General features: G+C 42.9%; 1 protein-coding gene across 9 annotated transcripts in view; it reads right to left on the reverse strand.

Moving 5' to 3' along the window:
* Positions 1-22463, reverse strand: part of LOC114550785 (vang-like protein 1) — a 50490-nt gene that overhangs the window by 21354 nt on the left and 6673 nt on the right. For 8 of the 9 annotated variants that reach the window (XM_028571649.1, XM_028571650.1, XM_028571656.1 and 5 more), the window contains 2 exons: positions 18613-18889; positions 9607-9733 (listed from right to left, as the gene is read on the reverse strand). In XM_028571649.1, the coding sequence (XP_028427450.1) occupies positions 9607-9733; positions 18613-18683 (198 nt within the window). In that variant the 5' untranslated portion in view covers positions 18684-18889. Of the gene's footprint in view, positions 1-6099; positions 6156-9606; positions 9734-18612; positions 18890-22463 lie in introns of those variants that run through there. The other variant, XM_028571657.1, reaches the window with a different exon arrangement.

Below are 22463 nucleotides of genomic sequence, written 5' to 3' on the forward strand. Positions count from 1 at the left end.
ACCACTCTCATATTGGTCTCATATCCGTCTTAAATATGAAGCTAGAGCCTGGAGCTTAGCATAAAGATTGAAAGCAGGGCGAAACCGCTAGCTTGGCTCTGTCCAAGGTGAAAAAAGGTCTACCAGCACCTCTAAAGCTCACTAATTAACAAGTCTCGTGACTTCAATGTGCTAAGTACACTACTACTTTGTGTCTTTATGCTAAGCTAAGCTGTCTCCAGGCTCTAGCTTCATATTAAGTGTAAAGACATGAGAGTGGTATCAATCTCCTCATCTAACTCTTGGCAAGAAAATAAGAATAAGCCTATTTCCCAAAATATCAAACTACTCCTTTAACACGTCTTAGTAAATTAAACACAGCAAGCAGTAATACACTATCTTACAACTTTGTGATTACTTTGGCACTGCTTCAAAGGAAAAGACTGGCAATTTGTTCAGCCACTAAGGAGAGCATAACAATTATGTATAGCCAGGAAACCAAAGCACGGAAAATATGGTGTCTAAAAAGAGCAGTAATCTTGCACTAAGGCAAGCATCCATAACAGCAACATGTGCAGCCAACTCTTGAGGAAATCACTTTCTCCATCACACCCACCCAGGAAAAGACACAGCATCATTAAAAACAGTTGAGCAGAGCGGTTACAAAAGCGCGGCAAGAGCGGTTTGATAAGAGGAAGAATGCGCCATCAAAGCATTTCTTTGATGAAATGTTGGCCAGGCTGGAAACTAAGTGCTGCAATATGATACAGTAGCTGCTGAGCGTTACACATCCAGCACGACATTTGAACTGTACGCAGGCACTTGTTTGGACGCATCACATTGCATTACAGGACTGCTCGTTGGGATTGGAGAGATTTCCTGATAGTATAGGCCCTCGCTCAAAAGGCCTTGAGGGTGTTTTTGATGATACATTATATGGCAGTTCCTGCTGTTTTTGACAACAACAACAAAATAAAATTGCTTACAATAATGCAAAATAACTACGTTTTGCGGTTAAAAATCAGAGAAGCCCGAATATCTTGCACATACCGTCCTGAGGAGATTCTTTAGAACTACAATAACTAGCGTAAGCCTTCAACTAGTTGAGCTAGTTGAAAGACGCTGAGCCGGTATTTATAGCACACTGAATACATACACTAACATGCTATGTGGAGCATTTACAAAGCTTTCAGCTGTGTATTTTCTGCATTCTTCATCCACCAGAGTATAAATACCAGCTATTGTTTCTCACAGTAAATCAAAATATCCACTAAAAGCCTGTTTTCTGTTGTTCAGTTATAAGTGGACTGCAAACAAAGCCCCTCACTCAGTGTAGGAACCACTGCACTTTACTCACTCCTGGGAGGCAGTGTGTGTGTGTGTGTGTGTGTGTGTGTGTGTGTGTGTGTGTGTGTGTGTGTGTGTGTGTAAGATATAGCAACATGCATTCCCAAAGAGCTCTTTACAGCCATTTAAAACCACCGTCAAACTGTGGACAGCGTGCAAGGCTGCCAAGAACTTGTCAGGACTAGGGAAGCACTTCAAAAAGTTTCCTCGACTAATTCGCAGGATAGAGGAGTGACAGTGAGACAATGGGAGACTGACAGCTGAGCAGCACTTAATAAAGCGGTACGTTGCAGTATGGTTGAAATGGGAGTATCCACAGAAATGTCTGTTAACCAGCAGTACAGGGGAATAGAGAGAACTTCAGATTTAGCAAAACACAGAATGTGGTATAGCAATTATAATGTAGTATTAGAGCATTAAGAGTGAGAGCTGATGCAGAAACCTGGGCTAACTTTGTAGAATTACACTTGATGATTGAAATATTTATCTATTTAGGAGTAAAGAAGTTCTTTGCGGAGTCAGAAAAATTAATGGCATTTTATTACAATCATTTAAGTGGCTAACTTGAAGTGCGGGAGCACTTTTTAAGAGATGTTTTGTTAAATGGAACTTCGTTTTGTGTGAAATATCTCCACTAAGGCTGCGACTAATAATTTTTTTCATAATCATTTTCCGCACACGGTGATGTCATCAACTAATCAATTAATTAAGCAATCCGTGCCACTCTTATCTCCAGTAGCATGTGAAATTAACAACAAACATTTAAATAGGAATTAATTAAAATCTATAAAATAATACAGACTTGGCTAACCTGGAAACAAAAAGGAAAGCCAATTGGAGAGGAAAGAAATTCTGCTGCAGGTAGAGGAGGTCCATCACAGAAATCATATAATAAGGAGAACTCAGCATCACAGTGACAGTGAAGATACATGGAAACTGACTAAATCAATGCCAGCTAAGTGTTTCTCACAAGAGTTTGTGAGAAAATGGTGGATGGACCTTGGAGTGGGGGGGGTCTGCGGGCCTGCTACCCAGGAAGAAAATTTTGTACATTTTAAAGTTAAATCAATCTGGTGGACTCCGTGACAGAAAAACTAGAGTCTCTTTTCCACATCATCATCTCCTGTAGTGCCACTACATACGTATACTGTGTACAGTCCAGCTATAACCATAAAAAGCAGTTTGTGCCTGATCAGGGCTGCATTACGGATCGCACAACCCTTCTCTATAAGAACTGGACATATAGTAACAGTGAGCATTAAAACTAGACATCCTCACGTAGAATACCAACTTTTGTAGTCCTATCATGTAATGGTCACTGAGACATCAGGGAGTAAGTTGGACCTTTCCGTCCTACCTGGCTTGGTTTAGTCCCTGGTCCAGAGCTGGACACTGGAGGGGAGTTAGTGTTAGAGTCTTCTTCTACGGTGGTGACAATCACTTCCTTTATCTCCTCTATCGTCTGGCAGATCTCAAGCACCTGCAGCACCTCATCCCCCGCCTCCATCACCGTTGGCGACTGCATCCCGAAATGTTCAAAAAACAAATTTTACCTCGTTCTAGTGCCCTCAAACATAGTCTCTGTACTCAGCCACTGCTTTCCATTCCCCGATCCATCCCAGAGTGATTGTGTGTGTGTTTGACCTCCCTGACTCTCTACTGATCTGCAGCCCAGCCCCGCTTTATCCGTCTTTATATAAAAATCTCTCCCATCATGCCTCAGGAGGTATTGTATGGGACTGTGCGCTCACTTGCCACATAATGTCAGGGGCTTTATGGAGAAAGGCAGAGAGCGATGGAGCACGGAGAACAGTAGAGAGAAAGAAGAGTGGGGGGGGGGGAGATGATCATGGGATGTCTTGACAGCAGGAAGGATGGAAGGGGGGGTGTGGACAAATGGAGAGGGAAAGGAGGAATACAGTAAATAAATATTAAAGTCCAGAGGAGAGTAAACAACAATTCCCTCGCTATACTTTCTCCCATCCTCCTCCTCACTTTCTCTCATAGTCTCTCTCTCCTTCCTCCCTCCCTTTTATCAGTCTTTTCCTCAAGGCATCCTCTCTCATTCTCCTCCTCATTCTCTGCTCGCCTCTTGCCTCAGCGGCACTCTCCGGCAATTGCTTCTGACCCAGTGAGCACCGCGGCGTCGCCGTGCTGCCCCTGGCAAGACTGCACGTGTGTTAATGTGTGTGTGTGTGTGTGTGTGTGTGTGTGTGTGTGTGTGTGTGTGTGTGTGGAAGGTAAGACAAAACCTGTTCATCACAACCAACCGACCAACAGTAGAACACAACAACGTGACAGTGTGTCTTAAAAAATCAAAGGCTGATATATCGTATTCCTCTGATCCCCAGAGCGCTGTCGTCCAAAAACTATTAAAAACACACCAATGGTGGCCGGGCCTTGACGCAGAGGTCCAGGGTTTGAGTCCGACCTGTGACGATTTCCTGCCTGTCTTTCCCCCCCCTCTCTCTCTCTCTCTCTCTCTCTCTCTCTCTCTCTCACCTAGCTGTCCTATCAATTAAAAGCGGAAAAGCCCCAAAAAATAATCTTGTTGATATTTTTTTTTTTAAAAACACATCAATGAAGTAAGTTTTTGTGACAGGTTTTTAAAGAGATTCAAAATTTTTAAATATTGAGAGATTGACTACGCCATTGTTGGCTTTAGTCTATTCATGAGATTTGTTGACAATAAAATAATATAGAGCATTAGCAAGTTCCTGGCTAGCTAGCAGTTAGCTTACAAGTTACAGTAGTTCACCAACTACCCATGAGTCTCCAAGCCCTAAACCACATATTTTGGGAAGATGTGCAGAGGATGCACACATTTTTCAGTGTCATTCTGCGATGCTAATGATCTTCTCAAATCACAATGTCATATAGGATATTACTATACCATGGCTTTCAAAAAACACTGTCCTGAAATAGTAAAGCAAAGCCAGAAATCAGGGAAGAGTTATTTGATTATGCTGACCTTACCTTGAGTCTTTAGCCACAAAGTTCATCTCTGAGTGTCTGCTTGTTGCATGTCATCCCTTATCTCTCTCTCTCCCCTCTGTTCCTGTCATCTCTCAACTGTTGACTCACTGATAATGGCAGGAAAAATGCCTTAAGAAATAAATCTACCCCCCAAAAAAACACCTCCAATTCTACCGTGGAAAGGTAAGAATATCTTCCTCGCTCTCTCTGGCTTTGCCCACCCACAGAGGCTGCAGCCTGGCCATGGCACGCAGCTTACAACAAGCACAGACAGACACACACACACACAGACACACACACACACACACACACACACACACACACACACACACACACACACACACACACAAAGACACACACACACAAAGACACACACACACACACAAAGACACAAAGACACACACACACACACACACACACACAAAGACACACACACACAAAGACACACACACACACAAACAAAAACACACACACACACACACACACACACACACACACACAGCACCGGAATAATCATGAAGCTCCGCGGGATTCTGTCTCACAGGAGACTGAGCCAGGAAGCACTCACCGCAGGGAAGGGTTGCCAAACATGAACGCAAGTGCACTGCCTGTTCAAAGAGCCTGCCATGGCTGCCTGTGCGCCCCACAGAGTCGGGGACGGCGGAGCTACCTGCGTCGTGGTCTGTCAGGGAATGAAATAAGTTGTGCTGCTGTTACCATAGCGAGGTAAGAGAGCAGCTGCAATCACAAAGCAGCTGAGTTTAATTTGGGTTGAATGAATTGAGCTGCAGGGAGGACTAGCGGAAGGTAAAACAGGCTGAGAGGGTGCAAGTTGAGAGAGTAACACTGCAGTCAAAGCACAACAACAGATTTATTTTACTCTACTTTTAAGTCTTTACTTCCATTCCACATAGACCTGGGCAATATATCGATATTATATCGATATCGTGATATGAGACTAGATATTGTCTTAGATTTTGGATATCGTAATATGGCACAGATGGGTTTTAAAGGCTGGATTACAGTAAAGTGATGTCATTTTCTGAACTTACCAGACTGTTGTAACTGTTCTATTATTTGCCTTTACCCACTTAGTCATTATATCAACATTACTGATGATTATTTATCAAAAATCTCATTGTGTAAATATTTTGTGAAAGCACCAATAGTCAACACTAAAATATCGTTGCGGTATCGATAGAGGTATTTGGTAAAAAATATCGTGATATTTTTGCCCAGCCCAGCCCTAATTCCACATAACAAGAACTCTGTGTGCTCATATCATGAACCATTAAATGTCTTAACTTTGCTACAAAGTTTTGCAATCCCATGCCAGCCATGCAAATCAGACTAAATCAGTTTTTAGTACATTTTGAGCCAAATTGTCTTCACCACTTATTTGCCAGAAAGCACCTGATCTCTGCACAAATGAACACAAGAACACAGGGCCAAAATGGTTCCTTCTCTAAACTGCTCACAAACATCTCAAAATATACCCAGCTCCACTTTCTCTCTCCACTTGTTGGGATAGGAAGGCGCTAATTCTCAAAGAATGCTTCACGGTTTAAACATATCACATTTCTCCTGTTTGACACCGCATACAATGACACTTCACATCACAGTACTAAGCCGCAAAGCTGCCATGCTGAATTGACCTGAGCTACTCCAATCCATCTCTCACTACCCACTCCAATATCTATCTAACTATAACAGCAGGATGAACTGACCCCAAAACTCACATAATTTAGTGTCAGTTCACCTATAGAAGTTCCATACCTCAGTCCAAGCTATACTCACCTCCATTGTCCGTTACAAACACCCAACTGGCAAAATACAGCACAGGCGGACTTGCCATGGACATCTACTGATACTATTTGTTCCCACCTTAAGATTTTACTGCTGAGCGAGTGCTATGTTTCCACTGTGAAGGTCAAAGGCTGCAACAGCGAATGTTCTTTTTATGGAAATTTTTTTTTCCATTTTTAATGTGGATTTTTATGTTTCGCAACTGTTTTACAAGGCTGTCCTTCAGAGCATCCTGTCCTTTGGTCTGATTTGCGTGTTTGGAAACATGCACAGCCTGGATCAGAATAAGTTGCGGCGAGTATGGCGAGTAAGGTCATTGGGTGTGATCAGATGTCAGCTGCTCAGTTGTGTAAGGACCTCATTCTGATTAAGCCTGAGTGCATCCTCAATGACCCGGCTCACCCTGTGCACAAAAGGTTCCAACTAAGCTGTCGGGGCAATGGAAGGATTCTGCATAGGAAAATAAGAACAGCTACTGTAGGCTTAGCAAGCCTTCTGTTCCTTCGGCAATTAGACAGTTAAATGAGAGGGACAGTACAAAAACATAGGATCTGATGGTATTTTGGTCTGGGCTGTGTGGAATGGTAATCTGAATGCAATGTTTGTATGGTGTAATATATATATTTATTTAATAGTGGATTATAATGCGTTTGGACATTGTCAGGGATAGTGTAGCCCACTGCATATCATAGTATTTATGAGTGTGTGTGCGCCAGCGTATGCTAGAGTGAGCGTACTTGAATGTGCTCTGTGTGTGTGCACACATGTGTGTGTGTGTGTGTGTGTGTGTGTGTGTGTGTGTGTGTGTGTGTGTGTGTGTGTGTGTGTGTGTGTGTGTGTGTGTGTGTGTGTGGGAGTGTTTATCCGAGCAAGAGTGCTTGGAAATGCACTCCCTGTGTGAGTATGTGCGTGCGTGCGTGCGTGCGTGCGTGCGTGCGTGCGTGCGTGTGTGTGTGTGTGTGTTAGGGGAATGGAAGACACTTATATTTATATCAATATTTATATTCATCTGTTTTATGATGACTGTTTTGTATATCTTTGTTTACCTTGACCACCCAAATTTCCCTATTTGGGAAAATAAAGTTGACCTTGTAAGTGTGATAAAACCTTGTGTATGTTTGTGTGTGAGTAGTTTATCAATACACCTGTTCAACAAGCATACACATGTGGAAAGTAATATGTTAATCTGCTCTGTCGCAACAACATCCACCTTGTATTGTGGAAGTTAATCAGCTGATTGATGGGAGATAGTGGAGCTAAAAGCCTGTGTCGCGCCAATACAGTTTGTAAGGGCAATGGCCAATGGGGAAACACCAAAACTGGCGTCATCACACTCATTCCAAGCAATGGTGGAACTACACTCAGCGACAGAACTACACACGTCCTAGTCCCTGCGGTCCAGCCAAACATTCACACATGCAAACACCATCTCTCGACGCAGGCAAGCCCTCTAAACAATTCTCTGGCTCAAACTTCCAGTCGTGTTTATGCCACATTTCCACGTAAAGCAACCACTCTTCTTTTATAATTCCTGTGATGGAGAGGCATCACAGAAACTTTTTGCTGGATTGTGAGGACATCCCTGCCAGCAACGATGTGCTGCTCTGTCAGCCAAACTCTGATTAAGTCCCAGCAGTGGAGTAATGAGCACAGCGCTGCACAGTTAAGTCTCTGAGACGAGATCGACACACACAGACACAAAATATTCACGTACAGGAGCATATGTGAGAGCAGAACACACAAGCACACACAGACACACACACACAAACACACAGGGATTTGTGCTGAGCCTCTCTCTCAGTTGAATTGGTGGCCCTGATTACACAAACTAAAGCCAAACACCCCCGCCCTGTCAGCAGCACCACTGCAGGCCACAGCATGAATAAGAAATGAAAAGCAAAATAGTAAAGATGGCTGTGCTCTGTGGCAAATCCTGTCATGTGTTAAAATTAGACACAAAAACAGCAGTTGCACAAACACGAGCACTGCTAACAAGCCTTGCCACAAGGCAAAGTGAGCACCAAGTAGGTCAGTAAATGATGGAGCGTCTGGGTGCGTTTGTGTTCGTCATCTATTCCCTTCAGCGAGTTAAGCCGAACACTTGATGAAGACCACTGTGCCAGACAGTTGTTTGGTCAGTCTTGGGTGCTTAAATCTCTTTTTTTCATTAAATGAATTTGACTCTTGCCAGCAGCAAGTGTTGAAATTCCTGCTTTCAAAGAATGCTGGAAGAACAAGTGCACACATTTGATCAAGTGCTCCTCAAAATGCCATGAAACTCTCCTCTTTAGTTATCTGACATTTTTTAACCTTTATTGGTTTACGGTGATTTGTACTTTATGAATGCACCTGACCCGTGCCTAAAGATATTGGATACCAATGTACATTGTATTACTGAATGCAGAAATGAAAGGAGATGTGTTTTGACTCAGTAGTACCACACAATACTTAAGGTAACAAAACTCTTGTATCCCTCAAGCACTACCAGGAATTTCACGTTTTAACATGCCAACTTGCAGCCAACCTGCCCAGCTAACACAGTGCTATCTGATCGTCTTTTATTTGTTCTGCCTTTAATCTGACTCCAAGACCCATAATCACATGGTTGTCTGATTTATGAAATAAAAATGAGTCAGTACATTTGGCAAGAACAACATGGATAAACCAATGGCCAAACCAACCCATCCTGACGGTGTAGCCTATACATGATGTTCGGCAAATATTTGAGTTATTTAACAAATGCTAAAGGAAAAAGATTATTTGATTAACAATTGCCTACCTTATATTTCTCTATTATCAAATAATCCATCACATTATCCATTTGTTGAACTTGAAATCACTGACATCAAAGTAAGCATGGTTTCTGTGGGTAGAGTTAGAATTTTGACTGACAATCAAAAAAAGCTAAGCTGCTGTTTTTGCTTGGTCTGGTCCATTTTAGCGGGGGGTGGGCGTCACTGAAGCAATCCCCCCACCTAGCACTGGACCGTATTAGGGATTGCCCCACTCCCTGCAGTGAAATACAGTGTTTGCTTTTAACAAATTGGACAAAATAAAGTTGTGACGAACAGAGAAGCAACCTTCTGCATCCATATCCTGTTGCAGATTTATCTGTGATAGATTTCCTGAAAGTGACAGCCCAGACCTTGCCAAAAGTGGACTGGCCCTACTGGCTTTTGCCCTCAAATACCAGATGGCCTGTCCCAGCCCAGGCTGATAAACATAATCATCTTTCCAACTCATTTTGACTAGTGAATGATAAATCTCCTGTACTCTAAATCCTTTATAAATCAGCAGACAGATACTATCTTGTATTAGAGGCATCCATAAAGAAACTTATTAAAACATTGTTCAGCAATCGTTAATTTAAAAAGGTGAACGTACAGAAATGTAAAAGGTGATTTTTGTGAACTCATGTGAAAGAGGCTTCTAAGGTGGTTTGGATGCAGGATTGCACTTAAGTGATCGTGCAGACAGTGGTGCTGTGTTCAGTCCTACCTGGACCTGCTCACCCCGAACAGCTGAGTCGCCCAGCAGCGGCTCGGCGGGCGGCGTGTTAATTGTAACAGACTTTTCTGAGCGGCTGTCTTTACTGCGGGTCTTGTGGCGGTCCCGGCTTCGCTCCCTGTAAAACAAAGCAAAAGTCATGGTTAGTGTAGTACGGATCTTGCCTTAAAGAACTACTAGTACACAAGCTTGGAAACAAAATGGTCTTAGAGGGGAACATGTGTTATACATGAAGTTCAATTTACTCGTCACAAGGAACCCATTACAAATATACAGTTCAAGGTGCATCCTCAAATGTCTTATTTTGTCTGACGAACAATCCAAAAACCCAAAGATAGACCTTTAAAGAAAGAAAGACCTTTAAAGAAAACTAAAACAGTCAATTTTAATATTTAAGAAGCAGAAAACAGAGACGCTCCATCGACTATTCAAATTTTCTGTCGATCGACTAAACGTTTCATCTCTAGAGAAAACTGTTTCCGAAGCTAAACGACAATAACCACCTGGCAATTGAATGCCTCTGCCAACCAGTCAAGTTGCAGTTTACATCGATGTCTGTCCAGACTCCTATGCAGCCATGACAGTAGACAACGCTTCAAATATGGATGTTGCTGCAAAGAAGCCACATTCCAATTCTGAAACGTGGATGACACAATCACCAGTTTCAAGGTGGCCATCCAGGATTCAAATCACCAATTAAGTATCCTACCAAATGGTAAAAATCTCCATAGTAATAGCGTATATATTCTTGGCAAAAGAATTACCTAACCAGTTCATACTTGCGTTTAAATGGACGTTTGTGCCTAATGTGAAGAAATTCCCTCCAGGCGTTCCTGAGATATTGTGTTCAAGAAAAACATAACGCCTCCAGCGCATTTTGTGAGTGAGTAACCCTTTAAGAAGCAAATATGAATGTATTTGTGCTTTTCTTTCTTCAGTCTTTGCACCTTGTTTCCGACCTCAAGCCCCCGGTAGAGTGTGTGCCTTAGCAACGGCCCGGGTTCGAATCTGACCCGTGGCCCTTTGCTGCGTATCATCCCCTCTCTCTCGCCCCTTTCCTGTCTACCTGCACTAATACAAAAGTCCAAAGACTAATCTTTAAAAAAAGAACACACACACACACACACACACACACACACACACACACACACACACACACACACACACACGAAAGGAGTCGGCTGCTGTTTAAGTCAGATAAGACCAGAGCGGCTCACTGGGTTTCAGTCCCCATCTAATTTCCGTTGACTGAAGCCCACGTGAACTCTGCCCCACAAACCCCTCCCTCTACATCTGACCTTCCTCACTCTATCCACCCCCTCGTCCCTCCATCACTCTCCCTACAAGGCCCTCTGTCCATATGAGCTCCATTAGCCAGACTGACCCGCTGCACTAACAGCCCTCTAATCCTGCATAGAGCGTCAATAGCGGGTCTCCACATCCTTAGCCCAGCATCACCATCGCCACATGGCACGGTGCCCACTCTGCAGCTCCATTACCACAGAAAAGCTCAACAGTCCCAGTTAATCCCTCATCTGTTTCCCTCCCCCTCCGGATTCTCACATCTTGGACATACTTAACAGTATTGTATGGAACACATCAAAATACTGCAGAACTGATTACACAAAAAGACTGCAAAATGCAAAGTTACATTTGTCTGGCAGCAGTAGTATTTCCCAGCTGTTGGAGGGTGCTCAGACTGAATGAGAGACAGAGACACCAGCACCAAGGCTGTCAGATCTCATATAGATATTACAAGCTTAAGATGCTGTATGGAGATTACTGGACAAACATATTGGACATCAGGTGAATGAAAGAGACAACATGCAGTTCTTTTTCACGTCTGAAGAAGACAAAGGACATTTATAGATGCTGTTGCCTTGCTAAATGATCACTAAGTTTCCTGCTGTCTCTAAGTTGTTTCATCACAATCACTTCTTTTGTATGAGCGACATTAGAACAGAAGTGTAACAAATCTGACTTCTACAACATTCTCTCCGTTAAGACTATTAAGATTATTTTGGGCCACTTGTGTTATTTACACATCCAGCCAATACAGAACATTGGCAATACATTGGTGTTTGTTATCACCTGACAAATCTAAGTCTAATATTCACTCTTCTTTTAGCTCTGTTCTGGTCTCCACCAACTCCTGAGGGAAATATTGATTTGATTAGCACAATGCACATTATTCAACATTTCTGCAAATGTGCCAGTGTTAGCCAGATGGCAAATTTTTTAACTGTAGTCCTAGTTACCTAACATGCATGTCTTTATGGTGGGAGGAAACCAGAGCACCTGCAGGATACCCACGCAAACACGGGGAGAACATGTAAACTCCACACAGAAAGGCCCTGCCTGGACCGGTGATCGAACTCCGCAGTGCCAACTTACTGCGAGTCGGAAGTGCTAACCACTGAGCCACTGTACCGCAAACAAATATCAGGCTCTTTAGCTTGCTGGCTAGCTTCACCAGCTAGATGCTAACTTTCTCCGTCTGCTGTTTGGTGCTGGGTAGGGAGCGTACACGTACGCATTTGTCAGCTGCCTACTGCGGTTGGAAACGAAGCTGATAAGTATTGTATAGTAATGTAGAGCTGAATGAACTGCAGACAGGTAATAATTTTCTGTGGATGATTGAACTACAAGCAACACCTTTCATATTATACAAACTCATTTGAGCCATTGTTAATATAACAATATTGATTAGAGCAGGTGTAATCTTTTCAAAGTCACACACAAAAAATGAGAAAGACAAAAGGTTTGGATAATGAAAGTCTTACACAGCTAAATAAGATCTGATGCCCATTAACAATAGCCTCATGCTGAAGGGTAAAAACACAAGTGGCCCTTGAACACTACTTTCTCACACAATAACAATTCATAACCATAATGTAAAGGATATCCTGCCTGCAAGGGAAACAGTGGAATCAGTATGATTGACAGCAGTGGAACGGTTACAGTCTAACAGAGTTAGCATTGGATGGATGGCAGGGTTTTGATTAAAGGGTGTTAACCAGCATGCTTTCCGCCTCTATTCTTGTACTTCCCTTGAATGTGGACACGATTTCCTACAGAAAATCACAACAGCAACTTAAGTTTCAAATCTGTACACAGTGAGAGAGAGAGAGAGCTCATTTCCAATAGCCTGCAGCAGCTTCTCTCCGAGACAGAGTGACTGACATATTCTTGTCTGATAAATCCAGGAGATTAGGTTGATGTAAGCCCTTAAATCTATTACAGCTATGATTATTACTTTAAATATTATTATTGCTATAATCGTCCCTGTAGAAATGTTAATACTCCAGTGGGAGTGATCATCAGTCTGAGGCTGTCACTGATTGTGATTATTAATTGGGGAGGAGCAGAGAACAGTGGAGACAGAGCTGCACTTCCTAGGTCAGAGCAGCCAATATCAGTAAATACAAAATTAATAAAACTATTCCCAGGGTTCCTCTATCTAAGCGACTTGGAGAGACTTCCTGTTCTCCTGGGAGAGAGGGAGGACTGCTGCAGACTGACAGCAAAATATATTCAGCAGCCGGCCATGAGCTCTGCAACTTTGTGAGGCCTTCTCACATCGCACAGCTCCGTCTCACATGGCAAATAAGAATCATCTGTAGTATGTATTTATATCTTGTGTTATTCGTATCCTTTTTTTCTTTGTATTTTATGCACTCATTCCAATAAAGACACTTAAATTGATATTGCATATTTGTCATGTTCACCAAACACATCAGTTATCACCTCATCCTAAAAGCCTTTTCTCCAATATGAACACGTTATCATAGTTCATAGTTACAGGATCTACAAACACGGATATACAAGAGCAATGCTGTTTCTTTTTCTCCTCTCATTTATCAGAATGCAGCAGCCAGTGTTTACATCTGTACAAATAATCTCACTGACCGTGTTACTTTAGCTGGAAAACAAATGGCCGTAATATTTCTACTAATCTCAGCCACACAGCCCTCCCTCTCTCTCTCTCTGAGTGCAAAGCAATCTGGGAAATCAGAAACCAGTAACATGAATAAGGAATCAGTGAAGCAAATTGAAGTAAGGAAACTTCTAGAACAAATTACAATCTTACTAATCCTACATCTAAAGGGACAGAGGGGTCACACAATGATTAAAGGAATGACATAAACACGTATTCATTTGGAAGATAGGGTACAAACTAAACCATAAGAATGACAAAATATATATGTCACACAAAACTATTTTTTATTTTGTATTCTATTTCTCTTGTGAATTACTTCAGGCCTTTTCTAAAAATCCTTCAAATGAAACTAACTGAGAGGGACAAATCCCTCTTTGATTAAAATGCCCATAATCCAAATCCACATCAAGAGATAACCTGTAATGAGGAGTCACAAGTACATTTTAAGATTGGGAACCACAGGCTTACAGTAAACAACGTGTGGATGTGTGTCTGTATACACAGCATGTGTAATGTCCATTTGTGTATCCCATCAAAGTGTGATTCATTGTGAACAGAAGGTAAAGCAACACCTGGTTCTCAGAGTGCTGGCGAGACTACAGATGTGTATGAAAAACGTGCAAATGATGATGATGTTCAAATTGTGAACAGCAGCATTTTGAAATGTGCAATTGTGAATGCACCTCGAGGAAATACAGAGGCGAGCAGACCTGTGGGCAGCCAGGGAGTGGTCCAAATAGATCGGCCTCTGTCTACCAGCCTCTCCCCTCCCCCAGCCAGTTTTCTCATTCTCCCTTCAGCATGCTTCTGGGGTGATCTCACACACACACACACACACACACACACACACACACACACACACACACACACACACACACACACACACACACACACACACACACACACACACACACACACACACACACACACACACACACACACACACACACACACACACACACACACACACACACACACCTTCCCACATCCTCTTCCTGCCTCATTAACATGCAGCCGGCTCGTTGGTATTCCAAGAGAGTGCTGTGCTATGATTTGATTAATGGAATGTGACTTCCAGCGTGGATCCCTGAAACGGGTATTGCTTTTTTGGAACAGTGAGGATGGGAGGGGAGGGAGGAGGGAGAGGGGTCTCGTGAGGGGCAGAGATGCCTGGCAAGCTGGGGCAGAGTCCTGCCAATTAGGCTCTGGAAGCACCGTTTCCATCTAACACCTGAGGATGAGTGTGTGGCTGCGGTCGCAATCTCCACCTCACACAGAGGGAGAGCGATAGCAGGACGCTATTGGAGAAGTAGAGCCAACTAGCATGGAACATCAAACTGTCCGTGGACCAATTTGTTCTCTCTGTGGCTGGCAGGGCAACCCAGGCGCCTGTGTGCCACACAGCTTTGTGTCAATGCAGCCACCTGAGCCAAGGCACTGGTGGACGACTCAAGCTCGGCCAAATGGGCAGCGTCATGAGGCCACATAAAAACTGACCGACCAACTGCACGCTCACCTGAGTCATCTCAAACCTACAAACAAGTTTTGGAGCAAGGGCGAGAGCAAGAAGTCTACTGCTCCGTGTGTGATGGGGTTGTTGATAAGAAAGCTGTCTCCGTCATGAACTTTGATTTTCTATTTAATTCAATATTACATTTCCTTTAAAAAAATATTTAGCTTAATAGGTCCAACAAGTAAGATTTTAATCCTCTTGGTAATGATAATTGTAACTGACTTATAAGCGCTACTAAATATAATCACCACTGTAGCGCGTGCAGTTTGGTGTTGACCTAGGTTGAGTTGGAGGGGTACTGGGTGTGATAGAGCGAGGGAGAAGTGAGAGAGTGACGGCGATTAGCTCCAGAGCGAGTACCGGCTCTAGAGTCATAGTGAGAGAAACAAAGTGTCTCCCCTGTGTTTTCTGACCACGGCTGGAAATTTGTAACAGGAAAAGTTAACCCTCTCCTTGATTTCATGTTGTTTATGGAGAAGGAGAACCAGGAAATGAGCCAGGGGAAATGCAATGCTACCAAGCCATGGCCGTGCGTAAAAAGCTATCCATCATAGAGAGGGAGGAGACTTGATCTGGTTTGAATGTGTGAATAACAGATTTTCAGAAAGTCTCTCCTGGAGGACATTCATAGTGTTGCACTCTGCTGTTTCACATTAAAACTAACAGAGAAATAGTTGGGTGAAGCATGAAAAAGGTGAGCTTAAATCAGATCAAACCCTAGCACAGCGTGAAGTGGGTGTGAGTGTTGGATTGTCGGTTTGGGAAACTTTCCGAAATGGTCGGGCACAGCCTCCATGCTCTGTGTTGAGAGATCGCACAGTCAATCATCATCAGTGTTCAGAGTGTGTGGTTTTCTGTTAAGTTATATCAGATTTTTTAGGAGCCATGATGCTTCTTCAGCACATCGCAGACAAATCTCCTTGACTGAGACCACTACTAAAAGTTAACATGTCTCCTAAACATCTTCACATTTTATTATAACAGTATTCAGACTAATTAAGCCAGACGGTCAATTTACAAATCTATATAAAATGTACATAAAACGTCTCCTTCAAGAGGCATATCGTTGAGGATCCTCCAAATGGAATTGTAATTGTGAATGAATTAGTTTAAATGACTCCCTCAGTCCCATGTGAATGCTGTGTGCTGCCCTATAATTGGAGTTATACCAATCAAAAGAAGCAATTTTCCACATGAGCAGCTGCTAATATGAGATTTGCTATTTCATATTCAGTTAAATACTTAAAATTGACAGAGTGCAGGAGCCATCTTTAGGAAACTTTTGAGAGAAAAAACTGAAGTAAAATGACTCGACACCAAAATACTGCACTGCAACAAAGAATATATTGGGGAAAAACAAAACAGCCTTTTGCTACTTCCAAGAAGTCGCGTGGTAATGGAAAATGATGACCAAAGAGTGAAATTGTGCAGCTCTGGATTCGGGCTAAATACAACAATGTACGGGCATCGCTGTAATGTATAAAAAAAAAAAAAAAAAACACTGTCATCAGCATGTGTTGTCTCAGCTTTTGGCAGGAAGTAATGTCCACGGACAGAGCTGCTACTCTTCCACTACTGATGAAGCAGGGGAGTATTTTGTGAAAGTATCTTGGACACCAGTTAAGGATTGTTTGACACAGGAGAAGGACAAAGAGCCAGCTATGAGAGGGACCAACTCCATGGGCTGTTGCTGAAAACCTGAGCCAATTCCATTCCATCCTTCTATTATATTCGGACAAATTGTGTTTAAGATTGCCTCCCAAATTATGCATTCATACAAATACAACGACAAGATCCTTTTACTGTGTGTAATTATTTTCGTATGCGATTGCGCGCCCACGTTCCTGCATCTGTTCCGGGCATCAGTGTAATTAGACTACAGCGATCCAGAACTGCCTCACGCGTGGCACCCCCCTCGGCGTGAAAAGATTACCTTCAGACGACGATGGCAAGGGGTTTCGAAGGCAACAATTTATTTTTTTTTAAATATCAAATTAGAGGCCAGCCGGTGGCTTTGGCACAGTCATGGTAGGAGCGGAGCAGCAGAGGAGCGGGAAAGGCGCTTGGCGGGGATGCCCATATGTTCCTTTCCAATTTGCTGTCACTCACTTGAAAGGCTTGAGAAACAGAAGCAGTGGGGAACAGGAGCTCCCACCACCACCCACTAAACTCGCCCCCTTATCTCGGATTCCAACCGAAGCAAGACTTTTGCTCTGCGTAACTTTGAGCTACAAGGGCACATTCCTGCCCTGGAGAATGCGAGTGGGGAACAAGTGATACGCCTGCGCCTACCCATCCTTAGAGAGTAGCCAGGAATCCATTTAAGAAGGGGGGGAAGAGGGGGGAGTTCAGGAGGGGAGTTCAAGAGCGAACGAGAAAGGGGCAGCTGCTGCATTCATATCGTGACGGACACATGGCAGCAAAAAATGAGCAAGGGTATGATGAGGGAAGGGAGAGTAAAGAGATAAAGACGACAAGAGCGTGAAGGATAAAGAGTGACGGCGAACAAGACAGGGACAGAGAGTGGCTAACGATAGGGCTGTGCAATTTATTGAAATTTGAATAGCGATTACAATTCTGACTAATCGAGAAAAACAATTATTTTACTTATATTACTTTTTGCAAGTAAATTCTTATTTTCTCATGTGTTCTGAATGGGGGGGGGGGAGTTCAAACGGGGAAAGTATTAAGGGAAATTTCACAGTTCATGGTGTTTCGCTGTGTTTTAAAATTCAATAAATGCAACATCTCTCCAAAAGACAATGAGTAATCAGGGTTAAATAATCCTGATTTCAGTATTGACCAAAATAATCGCCATTATGTTTTTGTCCGTAATCCAGCAGCCCGAGCTGACGACATGGGACACAAAGTTCCTTAAAACGCCAACAGGTGACAGTGAGAGTGGGGGGGTGGGGGGCGGCGGCAATGGGGAACTGAGAGAGATATATGGTGAACAAGCAAGGGGGGGGCCGTCAGTGACAAGGGAGGGGCTGTTGTGGAACAAGAGCCTTCTCATCTTATCCCCTCTCAGGCTCTCAACGGGTCCGCTGTGCCATCAGTCAGTCAGCCCTCTTCAGCACCTGTCCCCTGCTGCCTTCCTGAGGCCTGTCAGCCGCAGCCATTTCACTGCTGACAGACTAATGCAAGCTGTGGCCTCCACACATACTCGGCCAGAGAGGAAGACAGAGATACACGGGAGGTGGGATCAGAGGGTGGACATGTGTAGGGAAAGGAAGGTTAAAGTAGTGGAAATCCAGGCATAAGAAAGGGAATACAGATAAACTGACTGGTTAATTCTGTCAATTAGTTGATTAGTCAGTTGTACACGTTTGTCATTTTTGCTTGATAAATGACTAATCGATTATCAACATTCGTTTTTAGTTAAGCAATTGAGTGATTAGTCAACTACGTATTACAATAGATATATATTTGGTATTCTTCAGAGAGGTCAAAGTGCAAGTTCTGCTGCCAAACAGCAGCCTTGGCCCTGGCAGGGATGGACGGGAGGAAACAGAACTATTGACAAAGAAGGATTTAGTCTTACCCATGCCTGTGGGATCCCCGGGATCGTCCGGAGTAGTAGGAATAGCCCGAGTAGGTGGACTCTGTGTCCATGGCGATGCAGTCCTGCCCAGGCAGCTGGGCTCTGGGCGAAGCAGAGGCTTCTCGGCTGGACCGCTGGCAGACGCAGCGGAACCTTGCGCGCGGTGTTGTTGCGCTAGAGGCGATCAAGGCTCGCTCAAGAGGCTGACAGAGGTGACGAGCTGTCGGCAGTCAGGCTTGAAAGCGACCCTGGGGGCGCCCGGTGAGGAAGCATCAACCTGGAGGGGAGCAAGGTGGGGTGGGGGAGACAGACGGGAAATTTGAATTCAAAATGTGAAATATCTGGGAAACCTGCCCACATCTGACTGTTAGGGACAGGAGGAGCCGACAAGACAGAGACAGCGTCTGACAGGGAATAAAGAACATTATACAATTAATCATTCAAGTCACAGGCTTTTTTCATCACATTTTTTTTATTTTTATCATTTTGTATTTGTTAGCACCCCACATGCATACAGTACATACTCATATGTGCCCTGTGTTTATCTGCAGCTGCAGTACAATCTCCTGGCTACAAACCTGCAGTGGCAACACTAGGTTATAGGAAGCTCTCAGGAGGTTACAGCTGAGCGTTCCAGATAAAAGAAACTACTGTGAAGCAGCAATTTGCTCTTATTCCCATACGGCTGACAACTGACACACAGCAAACTATTTAAGCCTGACACTGACACGCGTTGATGACGAAAACAGCGAGAGCGCGGTGAAGATAAACGCCTCTCTTTCACAGGAGAAGTTCAATAAGATGGAGGTGTTGCCAGTTTGGGAGCGAGTCTCAGGGAGTTGTGACATCACAGTAAAATAGGAAGAAATTCACAGAACTGTTCCAATCCACGTGTCCTCGTTCTACCTACATGTCATTACTTTTAATAAACAGTTGATTGTATCAGTCTAATGCATGCTAGATTTTCATTACTTTGCTCCCGAGTGTCACAGCAGTAATGCATTAACGATAGTGGAAAAAAAGGAATTGCTTGTGGCTAGGACATGTTTCATTTGTATGTAAAATAAAACATGTAAAATATAATGACACTTTTTCAGTGAAGTGTTACGGTATGTCTATACCAACACTTCTACACAATCCCAGGATGCATTTGTTACGAGACTTGGATAACAGCTTTCTAAGGACTGAAGAAATGCTGTTGTATCATCATTTTTTATCATTTTTAGCCATTGACAAGACACGCAGATGCATGTATTGTATAGTGGAAACACGTCAAACACCAGAAATCAAAACTATTCCAATTTTGATTCATTCATTCATTTACAGTTTCAGTCATTTATACAAAATGATGCCGGCTGGTTACAGTGTCAAAGAGTTACCTATTCTTCCCTGATTTCATATCATTACATATATGATACTTGCTGGACGTAGGTTTGGTTTTAGAGAGTAGAACCCAATAGCCTCGGGTTCTTCAACTACACACAAAAACAACAGGAAACATACAGTATGTGGATGCTATTGATTTGCACCCATTTGTATTCAGCTAGCAAATAACACAATAAAATTGGACTCTGAAAATTTGATTTTGTTCATTGATAGAAACACACTGCTATTTCCCTTTGAGATTAATAAAGCACTGAGACCAAGCTAAGGCCTTATTTACATCTCCAACCACAAACATAAAAAAGATGCAATACAAGTGAAAATATAATTATATAGATATAATATATATATTTTAAGATTGAAACTGCAACCTGTCAGCTGTAAATTAAAATTGATAGATGAATTGTTATGGAAATAATCATTATTTATTTCCCTCTGTGCAACATTCCTATCTGGTGATAAAACTAGAGCCTAAAGTTTAGAAATGTAAACATCAACATAACATAACACACTTCTATGATGCATACTTGAAACAAAATTCATGCATCATCACATACTTGCATTTAACTAAAGTATTTTAATTTCTCCAGCTGAAGCAATGCTTTTATCCAAAGCACTTAATAATTGCCTGAATTGTCATTAGTGGCTGTTACAGGGGAATTGCGTTAATTGGACCTGCATTAAGTCATTTCCAGTAAAACCAGTCTCCCCCCCGCCCCGAGGATCAATATGCAATAAAAACACTGATGCCATCATTTGCAGATGCAGAAGCCAACTCAAGCATCACATAGTTTGCAATACCAAAAAAGCCTCAGATTAATTCCATGTACTGTCCCTGGAGCAGGTGGAGGGTTTAAAGACTGCATTAAATGTAAATGGACTGTTTTTAAATCATACCTGCAAACTCAGAAGGGCTGAAAAAGGTGACACATCACAGGTATTTTACAACAACTTTGAATGCAGCATGAGGCTGGCGAGGCGAATTTCAAGTGAACGCAACATCGGAGTTGTTTTTCAGACAACGGCAGCTATAGACTGTTGTTAGAATCCTCTCCAGTGAAATACAGACACACTTTTACACCGTTAAGCTGTCAGCATTGTAACCGTGTTTACTCCAGCTGCTAGCTAACGCTAGGCTAACGTTACCTGCTGTCGAGTGTAGTGTTAACTAGCTAGCGTCCCATGCGGCAATGTTTGACAATGCCCTCTAACGTCCGTTTTTGGAGCATCAGGAAGAAGCGCAGGCATTTAAGTGGCACGTAATAAGGCACCGAAATCCATGTTGATGATCAGAGGACGTTTGTTGAGTGCACTTGATTTGGTATGGTCAGATCTTGAGCAGAGATGGTTATATGGCAAAATAAAAGATGAGCTGTTTGAATGAGATACATTTGGTTCAAAGTCTCAAAGCACATATTTGATTAACTGCACAAAGGACGAGAGAGAGAAGAGTCATGGGTAGCTTGGGGCATGCTATAAACATTTATGTAGCATACCTGCATCTCACACACACACACACACACACACACACAAACACACACACACACACACACACACACACACACAGGTGAGATCAAAAAATGTGAAGTGTGAAATACACATGTAGTTAAAACTTAAAAAACTCAAAAAAGACAAATCAAATTTCTGCTCAGATAACACTCAATTCCCTATGCACAGACACTTTGAGCCAGCCCGCCTACACATGCCATTTAACATCCACAAACCCTACGGAGAGGGGGATAGAAAAGCTGATATCAACCAGAGGGCTCTCTCACAAACAGCAGCTTTAGGCTACGTGACACAATGTTTATGCTTAGAAGTTATCCATCTACAGTATTTTAGGAGAAGTATGAACAAATTCCAATTTTCAAATATCTGCATCCATCATCCAGAGTGCTTTAAACACTTTCCTCTCTCCTCTTACAACACTTTGTCCTGACACGGTCTGAAGCAGTACGCCTCCCCGATCAAAACCTGCACTATAACTCTCAGGCCAGGCTTCCAGCACAAAAGATTTATGGCTGATTTATGACTCTAGTCGCCTTAAAGGTGGTGAGAACCTGAGCAAACCCTCACTCACAAGACATCCCTGCTTTTCTGCATTCACAACTCCAGAAAAAAAAAGGAGTCCCTTATCCAGATTTAGTGCACGTACTGGAATCCTTATCTGCCACTTGGAGTGAAACACACTTCACTGGGTCCAAAAATACACAGTGGCACAGATCATCAAGCATGACCCAGTTCTGTGGTGTCGGCACATCTGTGAGTGACTGTTTTGTGTATATATGTCTGTGTGTGTGTGTGTGTGTGTGTGTGTGTGTGTGTGTGTGTGTGTGTGTATTCATGCTTGCGTGACTGTCACAGACTACTGAAAATGCTTTGAAGGTTGCACAACTTCATATTTGGAAATTCTCGTAGCGCAAATCACTTTTAAATGCCTGAATCATCCTCACAAGGTGACAAATCCT

This window comes from Perca flavescens, chromosome 24 (assembly GCF_004354835.1).
Source record: "Perca flavescens isolate YP-PL-M2 chromosome 24, PFLA_1.0, whole genome shotgun sequence".
NCBI lineage: Eukaryota > Metazoa > Chordata > Actinopteri > Perciformes > Percidae > Perca > Perca flavescens.